This window comes from Apteryx mantelli, chromosome 8, assembly GCF_036417845.1.
Source record: "Apteryx mantelli isolate bAptMan1 chromosome 8, bAptMan1.hap1, whole genome shotgun sequence".
Taxonomy (NCBI): domain Eukaryota; kingdom Metazoa; phylum Chordata; class Aves; order Apterygiformes; family Apterygidae; genus Apteryx; species Apteryx mantelli.
In genome coordinates this window covers 43,095,776-43,119,711 of record NC_089985.1, presented here as the reverse complement: position 1 = coordinate 43,119,711, position 23,936 = coordinate 43,095,776, and the positions used below count along the sequence as shown (strand labels likewise).

The 23,936-nt window shown below is 43.2% G+C and overlaps 1 protein-coding gene across 4 annotated transcripts in view; it reads left to right on the top strand.

Moving 5' to 3' along the window:
* LRRIQ3 (leucine rich repeats and IQ motif containing 3) overlaps nt 1-2,386 on the top strand; it is a 38,989-nt gene extending 36,603 nt beyond the window's left edge. For all 4 annotated transcript variants that reach the window (XM_013945128.2, XM_013945129.2, XM_013945126.2 and 1 more), the window contains exon 9: nt 1,016-2,386. In XM_013945128.2, coding sequence (XP_013800582.2) covers nt 1,016-1,193 — 178 coding nt within the window. In that variant the 3' untranslated portion in view covers nt 1,194-2,386. The remainder of the gene's footprint in view (nt 1-1,015) is intronic.
* The last annotated feature ends 21,550 nt before the right edge of the window (nt 2,387-23,936 follow it).

Below are 23,936 nucleotides of genomic sequence, written 5' to 3'. Positions count from 1 at the left end.
CAACTTGCTTTCGGAGAAAAATAACGGGCTTGTTTCCCCTTTCTCTGCCCTAATCCCTTTGGTCAGGTTTTCCCTACTGTTCGATTCATCTCTGAAAACATATGTTACCTCATTAACTGTAATACTGGAGTAAAATATAATATTTTAAACAAGCACAAATATTCATTTCTGAGCATGATGATTCTACATAATCAGGCTAAAAACAAATCCTTTCAAATCGTGTTTTTCTACTAGCAGTAGGTTTCCTACATTTGTAATAAAATAAGTAGTTATATTAGTGGAGTGCAGTTTAGTAGGGAAGTCCTATGTAACTCTTAATTTACAGTGAAGAGTGGCGGTGTTGCAAAATCACGGTTACTGTTGTAAGAAAGATAGTCCTGTTGCATATCGGCTAAATAGTAAGTCTCAGATGCTTGATGCTAACTACGTGCAGTGCTCCATCTCTTTGTAAATGCAGCGGCGTGTAATCCCTGGCGCGTCCGTAACTCCGCGCTCTGGCGACTGGGGAGCAGCAGAGCGGGGGCTGTCCGCAGGGCCTCGAGTTGCGCAGCCGTGCCGTAGCACGTAGCTCCTGCCTGCAAAGTCTCCTCTTCCTGGTAACGTGGTAGAATCAGCTTCGTGACAGGAAGGCAGCTCCTGCCCCCGAGGAGAAGCAGCCACTTACGCTGGGGCCTGTGCACGTGCTGTGGGACGAAGCTGAGAGAGAAACGTCTGCCCACCGTGTCACGTTCCAAATCCATCATTAGAGGGATCGTTCGGCAGATTAGATGTATGTTGCTCTGAAAGACGGAAAAAAATAAACTTTTACAAATGTTACATTTGAAGAAACAGTATAACCTGAAAATAGAAAGCTTTTTAAAGTTTAAAAAAGTGCAAGAACATTTCACATAAAAGAAAACAAATTTTAAAGATAATTTTTTTTCCCGGGAAACTTGTGTAGCTAATTTGTGAAAGCTTAACCATAAAAGAAGGTTATACAAGTTAGACTAAGATTTCTCCCTTTGTTTTTCTGCAGGCAGTTGAGGATACAAAAAGAGAACTTGGCAGAAAAAACAATCGTGGCCTCTGTTGTTTCACAAAAGCCTAATGAGAGATTGCAGGAAGCAAAGGCAAGTGTTGAAAGAGTGAAGGAACGTCGAACCAAAGTTGAGTGTCTATACAAGGCACCTGTGCTTCCAGTATCAGACATATAAATTGACTCTGATGCCTCAAATGTTAAATAGTCACACTGTGAATATTTATGAGAATGCAAAAGTTTGATGTCATTTCTGTAATTTGAACTAAGCTGTTATATAGACACAATGAAAAGATAATACTTCTTAAAAATACTCATTTTTAGAAATTATAAAACTGTGATATTATACTACCTTTTCATATTTGCTCAGTTAAAAAAAAATTAAATATCGTTAGCCACCACACTGTAGTCTCTGATATTGCTCAGATTTTTCTTTAGTTCTGGGAAAATAAATAACTGGTATTTCAGATTGAATGGTGCGGCATAAAATATTTCCATTTATAAAATAAATGTTGCAAATCTATGCAGTTACATGTCCTTTTTTGTAGGACTAGATTATTAGTACCGTATAATAACTGGATGAAATCCCTACATTGTTAAGGTAGTTAAATGACAATTGAAATTTTGACTTTTGTTATTTGTAGCAGAAATGTGGAAGCTTTGGCTCAGTAACTGTATACATACCAAACCCTATGCCATTAGCTCTGCAGGAATGTATTTGCACTTCCTCTCTGCCAACTTCTGGTACAGTAGTTTTGTCCTAGCTGCTGACTTTCCATAGCACATTTTCTACTTTGATTAGTTTCATTTTCTGTTTTCATACATACAGTTAATTATGCTTCTAGTTTGTTTTGCATAAATTCTTTGTGTATCTGTACTACTGCAGAAATCTATCTGGTCTATACTGGTAGCCAAATATACATACATTTGGTATATATGCTTAGACCCAGACTGACAGCTTTCCTTCCCTGTTTTCTGCTTCTGGCTCTTTTCACCCTCTGCCTTTTATTTTGCCGTATAGTGTTTGTTACAGTCCAGTCTTCCTGTAGTTGTCTGTAGTGCGCAAACATCTGGAGCCGACGCTTTCTGTATTTTGACTCAGGTACACGGAGACATAAGTTTAGTGGCATGTTATAGTAGAGGGTTTTGGTTTTGGTCTGATAATGAGACATGCTAAAGGAACCATTTATACTGAGATGTCAGGATGGCTTTTAAGAGTTCATATTCATTGGTGATGACATTTTAAGTGTGAAAAGGTGTGTTTAAAATGTCACGTTACCTTTGTATTTTAAGTCCAGTTCTGCAAATGTATATGTGAGACATTGAAGAGAGTTCTGTACAGCTGCTTGCATGAATAAAATTATAAATGTTCCCAGGAGTTAACTGTAATGGGTCTTTTATAATATCTGTTTAGTTTGACAAAGCTTCATCTTCCTGCAGACTTACTTGAATGAAGTGCTTGATGGGGAAAAGGAATTTGGACATGGGTCTGCCTAGACCAGTAATTTTCTTCTAAAACAAATATCCCAAACTACAGAAATCCTCCCTTAGGCCTCAGATCAAATCATAGAAAGATAATTTATATTTATTGTTGTTAATATTAACACTGTTGGTGGTATTGTAAAAAAGGGAATAGAGTTCAGAATATTTGCCTGTAAATAGCCTTTCTTTTCCTAAAATCAGCTTTTCTTGGTAGTATCTATTCATTTTTTAGGAATGCATAAATCAGCTATAAAAAAGATTCACAAAAACAGAAATAAGAATATTTATAAAAGTCATATGTTGCACAAATGTTAAATATTTTATGAGCATAACAGCTGTGCCTGAAACTTCTTTGCTGTGCTTAGTTACCAGTTGAAGGTGATATCTGTAATTTACTGGAGAAAAAAGCAATTGAGATACCCAGTCTAAGATAAATGATCTTTTTAGCTGGAGTATAGAGTCCATAATTGCAGTATGAACAGATCAGGAAAAATAACATTTCATCACTCATTGTTCAGCATTTACAGAAATTCCAGATATTTGTTTAATATTTAAATAGCCCATCTCTAATAGTGTTTTCATTGTTTGATGTGACAGTTCTCTATCGCCTTTCATCACTCATTATTTTTGTAGGCATACAATATTTTAAAATTCTGTCTTTTTATCTGCTGAGTATTTTTACTCACGCGTTGTGTTAGATTGCGTATGAGCCGTTGGGGCCGCGCTCCCCGCAGCGAGCCTCCTCTCCGGTCGTCCGTACCCGAGCCGCAGTGCGGTTTCTGCCGTGGGCGGCTCGGGAGCCGCTCGGCGCAGAGCTCGCGGCCGTGCCCCGCTCGCCACCCACCGCCCTCGGGACGGTCCAGAACTGGTACGCGACTGCACGGTGCCTCTGACTTACCCTTGAAGTCTGTATTCTGCCTTTGCAAGGTGGTTTGCTGAAACTCTGCAGTTATTTATCAGTTCCTCCATCTGCTTCTCTGCTCTTGCCCTCTCCGGGATGAGAAATTGCGTCTGCGGAGATGAAGCGTGTGTCTGTGTATGTGTATATCAAACCGCAAGCTGTGTGTTTGCTCTGGAAGTGCTTTTTAATCGCGAGAGCGCGCTCTGCCTTTGCGTCCGCGGTGGAGGAGGGTCCTGGCGCGCGCCGGTGGCGAGAGCAGCGCGTGGTCGTTGGCCCGCGAGCCTCCTCTTCGCGCAGCAGCATCCTCTCTGAGTGAGCCCCCGAGAAGTTTTCAGCCTGCACGACTTCTTTACCTAAGCAACAGATTAGCTGATGAGGAACTTGAAACCGCTTGAATTAGTCAGCTGATAAGAGCAGGGCAGAACTGTACAAGGACTTTCTCAAAACGTGGGATTTGGAAATGAAGGGTTCAGTGTTGTCTCTCCCATAGCGATCGTTTCCGCTATCTATGCTGCTCCTGCAACGCGTGTGATACCTGCTCCACCACACATGCGCTCTTCACAGCTCGTTACGGGAAAGCAAGCATATGGGTTCACTTGTGTTTTAACGTTCTATTTTCTAATTTCAGAATTTCACCTGTTACTCAGTTTGAACTTTGGAAATGAGATGAAGTTCCACGAAGCAGAGCTTTGCTGTGAATATGAAGTTACTGACAACTTCATGAAGGATAGGCAAAAATAGCTTTCAGTGAAAAATAAATACTCATAACCTTAAGTCAGATTTTTTAATCCTAAAATTTGCTATGTCTTTTTATAGCAAATCCAACAGAAAACAAGCCATTTCTTATCCTTCCAAAATAACAATTTTCCAAAAAGAAAAAAAGGAAACTGGTAAGAGACATGTTCACAAACTACTCATAACGAACTGTAAAAGCAAGTGAAAAATTTTTTTCATTTGCATGGATTTGTTCTGAGTTTGTGTAAATATGGTACGTTAACATGACCTTGAGCTTTCAAGAGTTCTGCAGAGATTCAGAGCTCATCACAGGACTGCGGGATTACAGGATAATTCAGGACCTCAGGATGTCTCTACTCCAGCCCCCAACCCAAAGCAAGGTCAGCTCTGAGGTCAGACCAGGTGGTGTGGGACTTTATCCAGTCTGGTCTTGAAAACCCCCAAGGATGGAGGCTGCATAACCTCTCGTGGCAACTCGTTCCCCTGCCTGACTGTCCTCTTGGGAAAAAAGGTTGTGCTTGTACCCAATCTGAACCTCTTGTGTTTCAACTTTTATCTGTGGTGTCTTGTCCTGCCACGATGCATCACTGTGCAGAGCCTGGCTCTGCCTCCTCCATCACCTCCCTGCAGGCACTGGCAGGCTGCTAGGTCCCTCCACAGCAAAGTGACAATAAGATCATCTCCTTTAATTGCCACTTGGGATACTAATCTAGGTATTCTTTAAAAACATGCAAGCTAATAAAAGTAATTCTTTGTAGCATAATAGTGAAACTTTTCAAACTTTTTCCCTTGTGCATGCTGCATCAGGCCAACTTGGCATTTTAGGTTGTGTCATTAGCTCTGATCTCCTGGTTGTTGCAAACTCAGAGGGCAAGAAATGGCCCTTCTACTGATTTGTGCTGGCAGCTGGTCCAGGTGGAGCGCATTAGCTGCAATCCATGTTATAAAGGAGCTCACACGCTCCTTGGGGGAGGGGGGGGGTGAAGCTTTAGGCAGTGGTGTGGGGGAGGCAGGTGGCTTGTGAAGCATTAATGTAAGAGTAAATAGGATACAGCTTAAGGTTTTGTTGTTTTTTGGCTGTTGGTAAAGTGCTTCCCTTGAAGGAAAGGTAAGATGTAATTTCAGTTTATTTGGATGGGAAATGCTGTTTGGTCACACTAATATCTCTTGTGTTTTTTAAGAGGAAAATAATGCTGACTGCAGTGGTCTTGTGGGGAGGGAAGGACTGTGTTAGTGTGCGATCAGGTATGAGGGAAGTCAGGTTTAGGTCCTACTGACCTTGGCAGTATTGCTTCAATATGCTTTCTGAAGGGTGCTTTATAAATAAAACTGAATGAGACTGACAATGGAAATTATTTCTTGCTCCTAAAATCCAGGATGCAGAATGACCCTGTAGCAGATGCAATGCTGTAACTCCCTTGAGATGTAATAAATGTGAGCTTCTTGAGCTGTGCTTTTTCAGTTTTATGATACACCCTCATATCTTGTTTATGCATGTCTATTCCTCTAGGGCTCTAGACCGCTTTGTGGTTTGGATTGGTCCTCTCTGGAGGGTGTTTTCCCCCTTCTGTTTCCTCTAGTTTAGCACTCTTGTGTGAGATCTTGCATGGTCCTCCAAATTACTAGTGAACGGACTGAAAAATACAGATTGGTAAAGACTGAACTTTAAAGAACCTCCTCAGTATTTGGAAATAATTAGTCACTATCCTTTAATATTTACTTGTTTCTGGTGGTTTGCTTGGTCATTTTATTTTTCCTTGAATTGTTCAGGCAGCACAGCTTGCTTGTTTTCTTAGTAAATCGGGTCACTTATTTCTGAGCTAAGCTATGCCTACTATGTTCTAGGTGTCCAATGTTATGGAGATAATACCCTTTTAAGAGCACGTTAGGCCAAGTGTTTGCCATGATCCAAGTTTCATTATTCCACACCCTTTCTGATGAGTTCCAGAGCCCTTGTCTGTTGCACTTCAGTGTAAGAAGATTTGTTTTTAAACACTTGCTTTGAAATTCTCTTGCTCTTAGGTCTGGTCCTTTCCTATGTTGGGCTAGACTGTTCCCAGATTCCTTCAATTCTTTTCTTCACTAGTAGTAACTGTAGTTACTCAGTAATTAGTACTTAATTGAAGAACTGTGTTTACTTCCTGTAGTACCTCTTCCTCTATTGTTTCTTTCCCAAACTTTAATTTACAGAGATTATTCCATTTCTTCCCTTAATGTTGTCCTTTAACAGATGTATTGAATTTGCAGACGAGTCTGTAGACAGCTTTTTCTGTCAGTATTTCCTCACTGACATAATATCCTGGGCTTTTTTAATATGTTTCTCTTCTAGACCTTTACTGCTATGTCTTCCTCACATTCTCCGGTTCTAGTAAAATATCTTGCCTTTCCTGTATCCAGTGTCAGAAGGGCTGTGTCATTTTTAATATCAAAGCCTGGGAGGGTGTTCGGGGTCCAGGCGTGCTCCCGGCGGCGAGGCAGGCTCCCCTAGGGAGGCGACCTCGGAGGAGCCGCTGGCTGTCTCGACAGCAGCGAAGGTTACCTGGTCAGTGGGCTGCATCTGAATGAGCAGCGTCCTGTGCATCAGCTTCTGCTTGTGCTGCTCCTCCCGTGTGGCATCCTGCCCTGCTGCGTCCGGCTACAGGCTCTTCTGACTGGGGGGAAAGAAAAATGCTAGGAAACGCTATTTTTTTACCAGTTCACTAGTACGGTAATGACTTGAGTTGCAGAGGAATTTTGTGATTCCACTGAGACCACCAGTAAGTGCTTAGAGACCACAGTTTAGGAATATGAGTTAAGACACGCTTGGAGGTTTCTTGTTAATAGGGCAAAGAACATTTGGGATATGCCATAGCAAAACCCGTAGAAATAGCAAGTCCTGTGCCCCCTGCCTCTGTGCTTTGGGTAATAGCCCTGAGAAATGTGGCCTGAGTGCGGTGTTTTCTGCAGGGTAAGTCCGAGTCACGAAGGGGTGAGTGTGGAAGCGGCCCCACGTCCCGGGGAGCAGCACACGCTGGGCTGAGCAGGGCCGTGGCCGTGGGGCTGTGCAGTGCTCCGGCCGAGTGGGATGCTGGACGCGAGGGCTAGTCCTCTGCCTGCCGGGGAACAGGGCGTGAAGCATCAGTCTGAGCTGGAAAAGAGTATTTACTGAATCGGTTACAGCTAGCCACTTTTGCTGGATTGGACACAGTACCTAAGGAGGACTTGCTCGCAAAAATGGGGGTTTTGAGATGTTTCTAGCAATGTTTTGATACTGTTCCCCATTATTTCTTCCTCAGAGTTAGCAGGTTGTAAAGAGTGGTTAGACTGTAAAGCATGAATTCCATGTAACACTTTAACTAAAACCTGAGATAATTATTCCAGGAGAAAGTCATTATTTAGGACGAATCACCAAATTCCAAGTAAAAACTTGTACAGATACAGTGAGTTAGAAACTTTTTTGCCCCTGGTATGGGGAGAACAAACCCTTAAGGTGTATTAGGAAACTTGTTAATGTTTACATTTTAGCTTATTTTCTTCACTGTTCTAAATCAAGTTTCTGTATATACTTAATTTTAAGCAACTGAATTAGTCCTCTTGAGTTTAACAGAGCAACTTCAGGGAAGGAAAGTTGAGCCCCTATTAAATTTTCTGGGGAAATGCATTTAAATTTTGCTTGATTAAGTATCTTTCCAGTAGATGGCAGCATATATTCAGGTTTTATTTAAAAAAAAAAAAAAATTTTAGGAAGTATGAAGGAAATGCTTATAGAAATCCAAAATCTTTACAATGTTTGCTAGGTATCTATTTTTGTTATAATCATCAACTATGTGGAAACTACTGGTCTTAATGTTAATAAATACTTCTAGAAATTGTTGAGAAGCACACCCCAGAGTGGCTCAACAGAGGAAATTCAGTGTATGAATTCATTCAGAAGTATGAAGCAAATGGAAGCAAATCTCCATTTCTGACCATGAGATACTTTTACAGGCCTGAAATGCAACTGGGAAAAGTAGAGGTGTGTCTAGTGATTTTATCATTTTTTTTTCTTAAGAAAATTAAGTTTTATGACCCATACTCTTGTCTAAAAGTAATGGTACAGTAAGGATTTAATTCAAATTCTTTAAGAGCAAATGCATCTTAAGTGTTTTTTTTTTTTTGTGGTCCTGCTTGCAGTGTTATTTAAGAATATCAGAGAATGAAGTATTGTAAAGACCTACATAGTCCCTTAATGCTGTTGATTAAAATGTGATTGCCTGCTTTAGAAAAATGCCCTTTCTTCAGGGGCCTTGCTGAGCTGAAGGACATGGCTCTTTGACAAAGAACAAGTTCACCCTGCCAAAGTCCTGGGAGACCCTGGGCATGGCCAGCTCTCGGCACCCCAGAGAACCTGGCCTTGCGGAATCCAGACTCTTAAACTTGTATGAAAATGTCAATTTTTATTAACAAGATCTTGTGTCTTGCATTTCTACATATCGTATATGAAAAGTGATGATGATGCAGGGAGACATGATTTTTTTTTGTACTGCTTTTGGCAGTAGTTTCAATGTTCTTATTTACTGTTTATTGCCAGTACTTTCCCTTTCTTTTCAATACTGTACATTTTTTTTCTTTAATAACATGGCTCTTGCTTCTGTTACGCTTGGTTATCATAAATACATTCTTCCAGTGACTGCACTGATGTCTTTCCGGGACGCTGTCCCTCGGGGGTGGAGAAGGAAAGAGGGAGCCGGTCAGCGCTGCCAACGCAGCGGGCAGGTTGCCTGCTTCCATTACAAAAGCCTCGTTCAAGAAACCAGCGCCTCCGATCTCTTTCTGAGCTTACAGAAAAGCTACCCAGCTATCTGGGTGACTCCTTGGTTTGTGCGAGTCCGTACTGATTGCAAAGGCCGCTAGCACTGGGTGGTGTGTGGATGTCCAAGCTGGTGCCATAGCCACCGGCTGTCTGGCCCGTTGCTCATGGCAAGCTGCTGCTGCGGTGGCCGGTGCTGACGGGAGGTCCTGCCGGCAACGGCACTGCTCTTAGCAGGGCAAGGTGCTCCCTTCGCCTAGGGGAAATCCCGTGTTTGTAAGTTCAGACCTGTCCTCTCCTATTGTCCCAGCGCAGGGATGAGGTGAGGGTGGGGGAAGAAACCAGGATACTGGTGAAATCCAACTCTGCATTTGTCCTGCCTGATCCAGCCAGTGCCACAGAAATGAAGTCAGCTGAGCACAGTGCACTTTGGAAAAGCACTGCTTCATGTTAAAATCTTGTATGATCTGCCCACTGAAGAACCTGCCTTTCTCCTGCACTTTAGAGGCCTGGCTGCAATCAAGGAGGCTGTCAGCTCAGCATCCTCTGTGTAGGGTCCTCAGTTTTCTGACCATTGCTCCAAAATACCTTGCATTTCTTGACCTTGGAGACATGCTTGCAGGGCATCTGTTTTGAAAAAGAAACAAGGCAGGGTCAAATGTTTGTGTTGGCAAGATGAAATAGTTAGGATTGATATACTGCGGCTGGCTAAATGCCTTGCCTGGCGAGTTAGAAGCAGTTGTGTCTTTTATTGTTTTTTTTATTTTATTTTATAGCTTTTGGCAGATACCCAGAGATCTAGATGACCTTCCCCCCAGTACCAAAACAAACAAAACCCACTCTGTGCTATGCACCGCTGAGGATATGAATGTAAAAAAGTCTCTGACTCAAAGTAGTGCCCTGTTTCTTTCACAAGACAGACACATCATTCCTGTAGAAAACCTTTTCCTACCTTATGGGGTAGGAAAGTATTGTTATCCCCTTTTCACAAGTGAGAATGAAACTAATATTTTGGCTCTTCTGTAACCAATAAGTTTTTTCTTTACGATCATGGTGGCTGGGATTCCAGCACAGAAGTTTGAGCGACCTCCCATGCCACTGCTCGGGGGTGCAGCCCCTGACGAGCGACCCTCCCTTTCGCCGCTGCCCACAGTGGTGAACCTGGTGAACAGGCCTCCTGCAGCAGCTGGTGTGCCAGGTGCTGCTCTTGCCCTTCTCCAGCTCCGTTTTTCTGAGAGCACCTTAAACAAAATCGAAGTTATATTTTGCATAACTGTCCATGGGGGCTGCTGCCCTCGCGCTGTTAGGATCTCCCCCGGCAGCTGGTGTTGGCTGTCGCCTGGTGGGCTGCTTCCACCGCTGGAGCCAGCGTGGTGTGCTGCATGTGGCAGATAAGCCAGGTTCTCGCTGAACTCTTCTTCAACAATTTCTCTCATGTATTAGGCATAAACAATTTTTCTTTCAGAGTCAGGCATGCATGTCTTACTGTAATTATTTTTTTCCCTTCTAACCCATTTTTGTTCAAGTTGTTGCCACAAGCAATAGTGATAATGTTCTCTTTCCATTGTTACTATAGAGAGGGTATCTTCTATAATTATGGCTTAAATTGAGTTTTTCTTCATTGAAAATGTTAAATATCAGTGGATGTATGATAATGTATTCATACATCTATCAAATATTCCATTATCGGGCCAGGCAGGGATGCTCCTTCCATCTCTCGGTCATCTTGCTGTCTGCTAACCACTGCTGTGCTGGGTGTGCAGGTGGGAAAGGAGGCATGACGGGGTGCTGAGATGAGGTGCAAACTGATGCCACTGTGCCAGCTGCAGCAGGTGCTTGAAGTGCTGCGCTCACCGCATACCCACGAAGAGCTCAGTGCTCGCTGTCCTCTTGAAAGGCAACCTGGTTCCTTGTGCTTTGTTGTTAGCCAGCAGATAGCTCACCTCTTCTTCCACGTCTTCACAGAAGCACTGTATTTGCACCACCTGGAAACATCTGAGGAAATGCTGCTCCAGCAGCACATTCTGCTCTGTGGGCGAGCTATCACCAGGATAAAGCAGTCCTAGAGCCTGTGCTGCTTGGCATAATGTGATTTTTTTAAGCTATATTGGCTGCTTACAGTCATACTATGCCATCTGACAGTTGTGTAGCAATGTTTGTAGAGCTGCAGCTGAGCTCTGCATGTGAGGTGTGTTAATCTCAAACCTGGTCTGACTAACAATGTGCTGCTGGGAGTGCTATCAGCTTCCAAATGTGGCTTAGTATGTCTACTTCAAATAAAACTGTTCTCAAAACTGGGTTTGTTAATGGCCAACCCGGACAGGGCTTATGTCGGCTTCTGTACCAACTTGTAATGCTATAAATGGTTATAAGCTTGTGCCAGGCTCTCAAACTGAGCAAGCAGAGGAACACAACTGAAAATGGATTGCAGCAGCAGAGGGGAGAAACTGATGCTGGTAAGTCAATCCAATTGCTTGTTAGAAAAAGCTGCAGAAGGAAAACTCAAGCAAAAAGGAAGCATGAAGGCAATGGGCCAAGCTGTCATTTGACAGCATTCGTTTATCCTGGGGTTCTTGCTAGGACCTTGAAAATCCTCCTCATTTTCTCACCTCTGTCTGCAGAAAATGTAACAGATCTCTACTTGGAAACAGTGGTTTTACTCATCAAATGCCACTGGAATTGCAGCGGAGCAATGCCGGCCTCGCCTTGGCTGCTTCAGCATGGGCAGCCAAAGTTTGAAAGCGGGAGGTAACCCAGGTCTTCATCTGTCCCTGTGGGATGCTGCTGTGGAGCTTCCTTTTCAGTGCAGTGTCTGCACATCATTACTGTCTGTCAGCTGTGCTGTGCCTCTGGAGGAAGCTCTGATAGTATTCTTCCTCATAACTATTCACTTGTATGCAGTATTATATAGTCATCTAACCAACCAAGGAGTTAACCTGGCTTATCTTTTAGTTGTCCTCGTTTAAATGATTTCCAGTGTGCCCCAGTTACACTTGAAACCCATGCCAGAAAGGTTCTGTGCTTTTTTTCCCCCCACAAATCTAGACAGACATCAATTGACATTGGACTTACTGGTGTCCAGTCTGAAATTCTAGCTCAACAGCATTCTTGGAGTGTGAAGACACTTCTTCAGGTACCTGGGATTTAGGAGAATATCTCTGTGCTCGCTTCTGTAACTGGATTGAAGAGACCTCTTCGTTTAGTTTTTTTCCAAACATCTTGTCTGAGCCAAACTGAACTTGAAAGGAGGACAGGAATCTTTAAGATAATCAGGGGCCTACATGTAAAGTGTAGGAAGCTGGGTGGAAGGAAATGACCTAACTTAGTACCTCTGCAGAGGAAAAATTAAATGAGGTCAGTGCAATAGGCTTTACCTGGCAGCAACTGACCAGCCTGTGCGTGTTGGAGAGCGAGCGGCTTGGACACAGCAAGGGCCTTGTCCTGCCCAAGGGCTCAGTGATGCTGGGAAGGGGGGAGCTGAGGGCAAAGGAAGGGAAGGCAACAGACAAATCCACAGGAAACCAGGCTTCAGTAATTTTGCTGATGGAACAGCTTAGCTGAAATAATGCTTCTATATTCTCAAGAAATAATTTCAAAAATAGCATTTTACAAGTATAAAAGTTAGATCTGGCATCCTGCCACTATTTTTTAAAGTTAGAGTAATGTTCATTTTCCTAGGCCTTTCTTGCCCATGCCCCCAAATGGTTCTCCTGTAGATTAAAGTAGCATGAGTAATTCTGAACCTTGGATATATAGGAGAGCATTTCTAATCTTGTAAGGTTTTCTCTGTTCATGTAGAGTCCCAAAACACTATCCGAGCAGTGTCCAGTTAGCTCTCAATGCCACCTTCCTTGTACAATTCCAGTAACCATACTTGTGAATGAATAGTTTAATGCTACTTTGTGTGGATTCTCAAAAGCTGAATTTTGCTGGATAGTCAGACAAAAGACCACTTCCAAAAGGTGAACAAGTAAAGTTCAACAAATCTAGTAGCCACAACATCTCAGTTTAGTGAATATTACAGCACATTTTTAGTTCAGAACCATAATCTGTGGCTTCCTATACAGATTCCTTGCTTCTGATGATGCAAAAGTGAAAAGAACCTTCCACTGCAGTCTAGTCCAAGTGCAGACATATCAATATAGCATCTATAATTCCTGTAAGTGAAAAGGATTGGAGAGAAACAGTTTCTCTCTCATCACCTCCCCAGTGTGTCTATGATTGGCAGTATTGTGTGCAGACACTTTAATTAGTGTGTGTTTTTTTTTTTCCCCCCCCCACCCTCAACTAAGCCAGCTGGCCACTTTGTGCAAGTCTTTCAGACTGCAATGGAGAGTGAAATAAAGATGACTCTGAAAATATGATATCAAGGGAGACTGCTCTGTGAAGTCTAGTCTGTCTAAAGTGCTGGGAACACCGTGTGTGCTGGTGGCTTGTTGCTTTGCTCAAACATAACTCACGAGACAGTCGGGACGTCTGCAGAGCATGAGGAGCTACGGCTGCCTTGTCTCTAGCTCAGTCGCAAGTTGAGGGAGGGATTCTCCCGTGCTGATTGGGGACATCAGGCTGCTTCTCTCTCCCCTGCCAAATGCAAATGTGTTTATTTTCTGAATGAAATCAGTCCCTGAATGTGACCCAAATTCCTACAGTCTCAATTAAGCCCATTAGAAACTTTCTAGAAAATCTCTTCATTTGAAAAAAGTTCATCTTGTCCTTCTGTGACCAACATGGCAGATCTGCCTGGTCTAGACCTGCCTGCACCCACTGGGAAGACAAGTGGAAACTCTTTTGTGGCAGCTGCTTTTCTCTTTAATTAAAAAAAGTTTAAAAAAAAAAAAAAACCTACAAACAAAGGTATTCATTGCGCTCTCTTCCTAGCCCTATCTTTATTAAAAGTCTAATGAAACTATGTCAAAATGTGTGAATAACTGTTAGATGTATAATTAAACCTTCCTGTGTAATATGGGGTACTGCAAGATCAAATGAATTATATGAAATTTCCCTTCTGGATATATTGCCTTACTGAAAGCTGTCAATATTTCTTAATGAGAGACTGAAAGGATATAGGTTTTTCAGAAAATGAGAGCTATAACTCACTTAGCTATCTAATATTAATTCTTAAAAAAAGCATATAAAGAGATATTATTGACTGTACGGGGGACAAAAGCTGTGTCTCTAGCTGTCTGGATGCTGTATTTCTGAAGTGTTGTTCTTATCCCTTTGTTTACAACTTCCTTGCCAAAACTCAGTCCTGTAATAATATATGATAAATGAAAAGCTGAAGCGTGATCAATGGCATTTTAGACAAAAACAATGGATGCTTGGGTTTGCCCTCTTTGACATCCTGAGGTAAAAAAGAAATAGGTATGAAGAAATCTGCACAGCCAGGGGAAAGGAAATGAGAATCCAGGAAGACTTTTGAATTCTGCTCTGAACAGATGCCAGACAGTGCAAAGGAGCAAAGCAGCTCTTAAAATGCAAGGGAAAAATATTTTTAAAGGATTTCAGTGTATTTAACATAAAATATCTTGATTTATAAGAACCTAATTATTACAATCATTAGAAGACCATGATTATCATTAAAAGACTATTATCAGAAATGAAATGCTAAAAACAAATGGTATATATTAAATAGGATCATACATATTTCATAAAACATATTATACTGCAAAATAAGTTGTCACGTAGCCATGGCAATGACTTTTAAGTTACCCTTTTTGATGCCTTAATGTACTATTCTGCGTGTTTTAGTGTCAAGTCTCTGAACATGCCAGCCCTCGAGCTCCAAGGGAGAATGAATATCAAAGGGGCGAATTATGCACCTAACTGGTCACTTGCGCAGATGGATGCTGTGCGCTGGCACGCGACGAGCTCCAAGCATTGCGAAGGGGCTGAGGGGCAGCTCCGAGCTTAAGTGGTGGTGCTTGAGCAGAGCCTGGTGGGAGCCGAGTCCTGGCCCGTTTCCTCTCCCTGAGACCTCGGTGACCTCTGCAGAGGAGCCCCCCGTGTTCCCGCGGTGCTGTTCTGCCCCAAGAGCCAGCCGCTCTCCGTGGGGTGCAGGTGCACGTGCCCTCGTCCGGCCGCCCGCTCGCAGGGTCCCACGCTGTGCCCAGGGCCGAGCACTGGCCGGGACCCTGAATTGCCTCCGGCCACGCTCTGCAGATGTGCCGTAGTATTGCTCCCCGCGTGGTGGTGGGTCCTGAGCATTGGGTACCCCCTTGGTCACTCCTTGTGAAGGTGGTGCTGGTGGTGTGACATTTGGAGTTCAACTTCTGACATAGTTGCAAGGAATAGTTGTTTTTTCTTGACTCCTACTAGTTAACATTAAGTGGTTTGATGCCTCGCAAGTGCAACTTTCAAAAACAGGCTTTCTATACAGTTTGTGGTAAAAACATTTAAGCTTCAAACATGTGCCTAGGTCTCTCAAACCACACACATTTCTTCATTATGACCTATATTGTCTGTGCTTCTAAATGGCCAGTAACTAAGAAAGCTTTAAGAATATAATTAAAATGCCAAGACCAATACTGACTTGTGAATTAAATTTGAGGCTAGGAAAAGTAAGAACAGTTTTACTGTAGACAATGGAGGTACTATTCATTATATTAGTTTTAAACTGGACATCTGTCTTTAACATCTTGGAAAACAAAACTGATTTGGGATTCTGAAATATACTTGTGTGTATGGAGTTCATCATACATTTATCAATGTCCTCTTCCTCTTTCATTTTATGCAAGTTGCCTGCTTTTGTATTTCAAGTGTTGTCTTTGATTTTTGTGCCAAAGAGCTGATAGGTACAGCATGTCTGATAAGATCTAACTGAGATTAAAATAAATTCTGTTTTGCAGTACAGAAGAGATCAGTTTTTTACATATCAGATCTCATAAAAGCAGAGGAGATGTATGCATGGTGGGTGCTGAACTCTCATTTACCCTCTCATTATGCTGTCTGGAATGGAAGCAAGCGCTCAGTCCTCGCGCTGCAGACGACATTTTGGAAGGCTTTTATTACCATGGTTTAAAATATCACTCTGGCTTTTTTGTCATGAACACTTCCTTAAAGTTGAGGAGCTTAGAGATGTAATTATCTGCGTTATTTTCTTCCTGATGGCGTGGAATTCCTTGTAAACAAACTCTTCTCTGTCATACGAAGTTTGTTTTGCTATTTGGGCTTTTCCTGTTTCCCTCCCTGCCTGCGGTCAGTGTTTTAGCTCCTGTAAGTCTGCGTGGCTTGACTGAAGTCAGTGGAGAAATATCAGCGTACGTGAACTGACTTTATTCCCTGAAGTCTTGAGACAAGCACCCCATTGGGAGGAACTGTCAGGGAAAATATACACTGGAAAATGGCTGGGTATCTTTTCTGGGGGACGGTTCAGAAAATAAACCTTAGAGGCAGAGTTGCACAGACCTGACTGCATCAGGTAGGCCAGTTTCTGTATGGTCTTATTTCTTTCTCGATATTTCAGAATAAATCAGCAGGATTTTTTATGGGTATGGAATGCTCTCTTCACGAGCTTGTTTGGTTTTTAAATAGGCATTACAGGAAAGTATTCCAGATTGTGCCATCTTTTCTCAATTACACATTAATTCATGTTTTTGGGACCAGACTTGATTCCCTCACCTGTACAGGGATTAAAATCTGTCTATCCAAGGCACATTCATGCAGGCCTCCTCCCCGCAAGGCTGAGTGAGTCCGGAAAGACTGGAGGAAGGCTGGTCAGGGGAGGAGAGGAGCAGGAAGAGACCCACAGGCGTATTAACCCCTGGGATGACAAAAGGAAAGAAGGTGGGAATGAACACACAGGGGACCTTTGGGTACTTCAGCAACCTTGTTACAAGTAATGCTTTTGCAATTCAGTTCATGGATGTCTTCTGCGAATCAGTGTAAATATTGTAGCTTCAGTATGACCGGAATTAGAAACCTAATCTTTTTTTTTAAAGGCACAGACTTTGTCCTTTGCATGACAGTATGATTAATACCTGATTAGATATTGATTATTGAGCTGAAAAAATGGGGGAGAGAACTGCTGGGTGCAGTTCTGTGAAAAGCAACTCTGTGTTAATCCTTTAATACATTCAACACAACAGAAAACGTTTGCCTTGTGGTGGTCATCGAGGACTGTGTCCTCACATCAGCTGGCACAGGAGAACGCGCTCCTCCTGGAAAGCCTGCAGTAACCCAGGAGGAGAAAAGCTCCCAAAATCTGTCTGTTTCATCCAGCCTTCTGTGTATCGCGCGTGTTGGCGCCACTCACTCAGGGTTACCAGATGCAAGTCTCGGAGAATGGAGTAAACATGTTTTTGTATGTGTGTGTGAGGTTTTTTTTGCTGAGGGTGAAGAAAGTTATTTCAGTTCATTTGTGGTGTTAGCTTTGCTTTGGTTGCAGCCTTTTCAACTACGGTAGCTGAGATAGAGTTGCGTGACCATGTGCTCTGAAGCATCAGCAATCCTAGTGTCTGCCTATACCCAAACAGCACACCCCCCGTGCGAGGTAACATTGCAATCATGTCATCGTTATCACAACAGAGTGCCTTAAACAAGCCTCAAGGTGACATTGTAGTCACTCAGAAATTACACAGATGTGCTAGATAGTGACATTCATGTCATCCTGACACAATGGTGACATTAGCATCTAATTATCTTGTAGTCAATTTAACATCAGTCACATCCTGTATATCATGTATTGTACAACCTTGACTAACTGAATCTCCCGGGGGGTATTAAATAAGTTCAGATAACCAAGATTTCAGATGATTGAGGAAACCTTCAATAAATTTGATAGGCTTTGCAGAGCTGAACTTTGTTTTCACCAACAGGGAGGTTTGCTGCTTTAAGGTCTGGATAAGCAGGGATGCTCGTAATGGTGAAAATGAATGAAAAGGAAAGTGAAAAGTTTGGACTAAGAGCACCAAACGGGAATAGTGCTACAGAAATCTCTCTTGAAGAGCCCTACCCATTATGCTGGGACCTAGCGTCTAGATGAAGTAAAACTTCCAATGACATTGGATGCATAAAGTATTTGTAGAATTTCAGGTTGGATACTTGCTTAGCAGTCCAAATAACAAGGAGCATCCTACTTAAGAGGTAGGTCACATCTTTTCAAAGAGAATTAGGATGGGAGCAGTCTGAGTAATCACTTTTTTTGATTGCCAAATCCCAGAAGTGGGGGCAAAAAATCAAAAAATCCAGTTTCAGTTCCAAAACAGAGTTTGTTTTTTATATATATATATGTGTTTCTGATGTAATAAACCCTGAAATACATTATTTCAAGTCACCCTAAAATACTTGATTAAAATGTTTAAAAAAAAAATCCATTTTGTTTAGTCCTTTTAAATTATTTCTTTTCAATCACCTTCTAAGAAGTCATTTCAAAATGGAAAAAAGAATTGTTGACCCAATTGAAAATAGTTTTCCATCTTTTTCATCTTTTTCTTGGCTGAAACAGTTCATAAAATGAGGCTATAAATGGCAAAGTTTTTGCTCATCCCACACTTTTTCCAGTATTTTATGTCTTCTGCTACCCAAGATGTCCAGCTTTAACTGCATTGCTTATCCATACCGCATATTCCTGTTACTGCAGATGTAAACTGCAACCTCCAAGGAGCATCTTCCTTCCAATAACTGCGTAGCCCTTGCCTTCCCCTTTCTCCCCACTGTCTCTTGGAAAGCCACTGGGGAGCAGATTCCCCGCAGGGCTGCGGGCTCTCAGGCGCCGTGCCGGGGCGATGCTGGCGGTGGTGCGACAAGGCTGCCCCTGCTCCAAACCCTGCCGCCGCCCCAGCAGCGGGCACAGGAATGTTGCTGATGCTGGGGCCAAACCTGGAGTCCCGCGGTTAGCCCGGTACAACTACAGCTGACCTGACTTTAGCACATGAAGCCTTTTCCTGTTGTTAGGGCAACCCTAATTTCTTATTAGCACCAGCCGTAGCCAGGGTTTTATTTGAAGTTGAGGCATTATTGTGTGAGATGGTGAAACTTAGTTTGTATTAGCCTAGGATAAAGTGATCGTTACTGTCATTACTGAATACTGATCATTTTATCCAAACATCTGAGATACCACTGAGGTTGGTTGAGCAATAGGGAGAAAATAGTGAATAATGTATTCCTTGAAAAATTCCAATGTGAGCTAGATAAATGATCCGCATTAAGCGATTCAGCCAGTTATGCAGTCCTGAAGCCTTCAAATTCTGCTCTCCTGTGAGATACTTATTGTCTCCAAAAGGGTGAATTTTATTAAATAATATTGAGCACTTCTGTAAAAGCATATACGTTATTATAAAACAATACCAGTATTATTGCTAATAAGCACTCCTGAGGACCAGCTGTGATTTTAGGGTTCTGGGAGTCTAGCTACCAGAATGTTTTCCTCTATTTAATTAGATAAGTCACCATATTTCAGAAATAATGTCTCTCCCTCTAAGAACTACTTGTTGTAAATGTCAAGTTTTCTGTTTCTAAATTACCCTTTTTCAGAAACCATTTCTGATTTTGATTGATCTCTGCTTGCTGTTAATGTCTTCCTGGCTGCTTTATCCAGAAAATGAAAACTATAAATTGATATCTGAGTTTAATCATACCTATATTACAGACCCATAACAGAAAACAAAAATGAACACAACTTTACATCTCAGTATTATTCCAATGAATTCATATTTTTCTCCAAGTTAATGGGGGACCTGGTCTGGCAATAGTTTTATGCATGTGTATTGTGCAAGTAATCACACCTAAATACTACAATTTTTCTTACTTTGGTCACTTAGAGTAATTGCAAAACTTAGTTTTAATGGCATATTTAGTAATGAATTGCATCGGCTACCCAGATCAGTTGTCCTAATGTTATCAGTCAGCTGCTTACATATTCACAAGGGAAACCTTATCATTATTCACAGAGACAGAGAAACAAACATTAAATTTAATTGCACTACCAAGCACCAGAGTCATAAACTTTATATGACAGTTAATGCTTTCATTACTTATCAATTCACTTATTATGTTACTCTCTCAAAAAGTTAAGCATCTAACAAATAGAGGTAGATCTTTCTCTTCTGCATATATAAAGACAGATAAATGACAGTATGATTGAATAAGTTTACTGAATAATTATATTTTATATGAATAGTTTTACTAACTCCTGATGGCACCTTATATATCTTGCTAAATACATTTCCCATTCAAATCAAAAAATAAGTGTTCATCCTTTTTAGATAGACCTTATTTCAGCAAAGCTTGCAAGTACCTCTTTGGACTTGAAAAAATAGGGTATGTCCTTTTTCAGAAACACGCTTGGGCATGTGCCTAATTCATCCAGCTGGGACTCACAGTATATAGACTCTAATTCAGCAGCCTCTTATATGCACTATTAACATTAAGTACCTGTGTAATCCCGTGTATGTTGACGGTGTCCACATGTTGAAAATTAGTCATGTCCTTCAGAACTTTCCTGACTGTTTTCCTTGCGCGCACTTTTATTAAGCATCTGTTTAAATGTTCAGAAGAATCAGGTCTGTAAGAGGAGTCACAAAGTCATATTTAAATTTTGATGCATTGACTACTTTAATGGGTTTCATTAAGTCCTTTCATATAGCTGTTATTATCCAGAACTTAGCTGTAGCTGTCATTCCAAACCAGTTTTATCAAAGAGCTTCTGAGATCTAATTCTTTTACTTATCAGACTATATCTGATAACAACAACATAGCCAGGGATTGATCAGTCATTGCAGACACCTAGAAGGAGCAGCTAGTGGAGTCTACGTAATGAACCCTGTTACATGATGCGATTTATCTTGGTGCTAGAGTATATCTTAAGTAGTTGCCTTTAATGCTTGTCGTGGAGTAAATAATACAAGGAGTGTTTCAAAACTTCTGTTCGGTTTCTGGAATGAAATTAGAGCTGGCCAAATTTTCTGCTGCCCATTCAGACACGTGTGATCAGCAGAGTCAAACGCAAACAAAAAAATATTAGTGTCTTATCGGTGTATTTGCTGGTGCTAAGGAGCACAGGTAACTACTGAACCTCTCTTCCATGCTAGCATCAGAGGAGCTGTATCTGTTATTTCCCCTTTAATTAGGACGGGGGCTGTTTTCTTTGTGTTGGAGATGAGTCCAACAGCAGGCACAGTACGGGCCAACTTTCTTCTGACTTGGTAATTCTTGCTGCATACCTCCTAGCTAAGCTCTAAAACCACAACTCTTCACCACTCAAATGTTTTAGCTTATTCTTAAATGATTATAGTGCTGGTAACAAAGCTTTCATGTGGAGTAAGGAGGAGATAAACATTAAAATACTTGGGTTAAATGGCACAATAATTGAACCTCCTAACAAATGGAGGTGGGGGGACCCTTTTTGTGATACTTTCTTTGCTTTGCATGTTTGAGTCTATAGTAAACGGTTTTTTTGGTGCGCTGTTGATATGTGTATACTTGATATGCCACGTTAATAAAACAAAAAAACCCCGAATAATCGGCAGGTTGTCCTCTTACCACACAGGCTTACCATTATCCAGAGCGTGCACAGAAAATGAAGAATTTAATAATTCATAAATAGTGCTCTGTACTTAGCAGAACTTGGGAAGTCAGGGTAATCCTGCCTCATAATGCAAGATCGCCCCGAAGCAAACCCCTTTAGGAAGAACAAACCTTAATAAACAAGAAGCGTCTGGAGCCAGCAGTCTTTTCTGTTTCAGACAGACAGCTCCCCTGTTATTACTTTCCAGGCTCATTTCACTGTTATGGTTTCTATCGCTCTCTTCAAGGCCCAGCATCCTCCAAGCGTGCCAAGCTTTTGTTGATACTCTTATTTTTGCTGTGCCCTGCCTGCCGCTTTGCAAGTGCCAAGCTGCCCCTAATGAGCCTGCCACAGATTATGTCTCTCTAAGTAAGTCTGCTTGTTTATGTGCTCCTTTTGCCCCTTAATCCAGGATGCCACAATCCATTCACAGAAATAATTTGTTGTTTCGCGTGACTGCGTGAAATCTGCTTTAGCATGACACAGAAGAGCCCCCCCCCCCCCCCCCAAGAGAAGCGACGGAGCTCGCGTAATTCTTTCCTCCGAAGCACTCTCCGCTATCATACAATTACGAGTTAATAGATTTCCTGCTGCTCCCAGGACTCGGTGATCCAGCGTGATTCTGCACTGTCTTCATGCAGCATGCCACCGTCGGGGCTCTGCTCCAGAAGAGATTGCAGCCGCACGGTTATTTCCAAGTCGGATGTATGTTTCCATGCATTATCCAGCAGTGTGCGCTACCTCTAGGCATCTCTGCGTTACCACTTCCTCCTTAGTAGTGCATCCTCTCTGTTACTGTCTTTAGATGCTGAATGGCACAAACAACTTAGTAAAAATCACTCTCTTAGTTTAGGATCCGATGGGTTTCTGTCATTTTTAATACAGCATCCAATTTACAATCTTCAACACGCTTACGAAGCAATAAAATGATAACAAATTACCAACCTCATTTATTTTGTTGCATAGTTTGTTTTGCGATTATCGAATGATGGTAGTTACTGAATGGTAAGATTGGCTCTTGGGTTTCATTTTGTATGTTTCTTCTTCAGGAATGATAAATCTTCTGAGCTGCAATTTAGTATTCAGTCATTCACCGAAAAATGCATGGGAAAATTTGTTTGAACTGCTCAATCTCTGAGGAGAGATGGTGGTAATGTTTTATTTTGCATTGTTTCAGATGATTATCCATTGATTATAAGGGGGTTACCTAAAGGTGTGCAAGCTCTTGATGCTTCTGACACAAGAAAATGGCTTTATTAATGCAGGTGGTTTCCTGCAGGCGTCTGGCCCCGTGACCGCAGCAGGTTCCTCAGTGCCTGGTGGTGGTGGTGGGCCCCTGTGGGGACGTCTCTCCTGCTGGCCCTGTGCCTGCGGCCGGGCTCCTCAGCGGGGGAGGCAGTGGCTGGCGCCCGCCGTTCCCAGGCCTTTCCCGGCCTTTCCCCTCCAGCAGGGAGTCCCAAAAGCAGCAGGTCTTGGTGGCCCTTAAACCACCAGTAAGCGGTCGCAGGTCGGGGGAGCGTACTGCACAGCCCTCTGCGGTCTGGCTGATGGCGGGCGGCTCCTCTGCCGAGACGAGAGGTCCTCCTCCATGTGAGGTCCATTCTGTCCTCCTCCGGCTGTTCCTTGGGCACCAGCATGGCTGTGGCGCTGGCGGGTGTGAGCTCTCCTGCCCGGAGCTTTATCCACGGAGGGCCCGCGGCTGGGAAGGTGGGTGACGTTGTGTCAGCGGTGGCCGTGTGGTGCCCGGTGGCTGGGAGGGGCAGTGTTGTTGGTGGCCGTGTCATGGCAGGGAGGGCAGTGGCGGTGTGTTGGCGGTGACCATGTCATGGCTAGGAAGAGCAGTGTTGGCGGTGGCCATGTTGCGTCACCGGGGGCTGGGACGGGCAGGCGGCATCCTGTCAGCGGTGGTGGCTGTGTTGCGGGTGGTGGCGTCTCAGCAGGGGCCATGTTGTGGCTGGGAGGGGCAGTGGTGGTGTGGTGGTGGCGGCCATTTCATGGCTGGGAGGGGCAGTGTCAGCAGGGGCCATGTTGTGTCAGTGGAGGCTGGGATGGGCTGGTGGCATCCTGTCAGCGGTGGTGGCTGTGTTGCGGGTGGTGGCGTCTCAGCAGGGGCCATGTTGTGGCTGGGAGGGGCAGTGGTGGTGTGGTGGTGGCGGCCATTTCATGGCTGGGAGGGGCAGTGTCAGCAGGGGCCATGTTGTGTCAGCGGAGGCTGGGACAGGCTGGTGGCAACCTGTCAGCAGCGGTGGCCATGTCATGGCTGGGAAGGGCAGTGGTGGTGTGGTGGTGGCGGCCATTTCATGGCTGGGAGGGGCAGTATCGGCAGGGGCCGTGTTGTGTCAGCAGAGGCTGGGACAGGCTGGTGGCATCCTGGGAAGGGCAGTGGCAGTGTGGTGGCAGGGGCCGTGTCGTGGCTGAGAGGGGCAGTGGCAGTGTGGTGGTGGTGGCTGCATTGTGGCTGGAGGGGGCAGTGGCGGTGGGCGGCATCCTGTCAGCGGCGGAGGCCATGTCATAGCTGGTGGCATCTTGG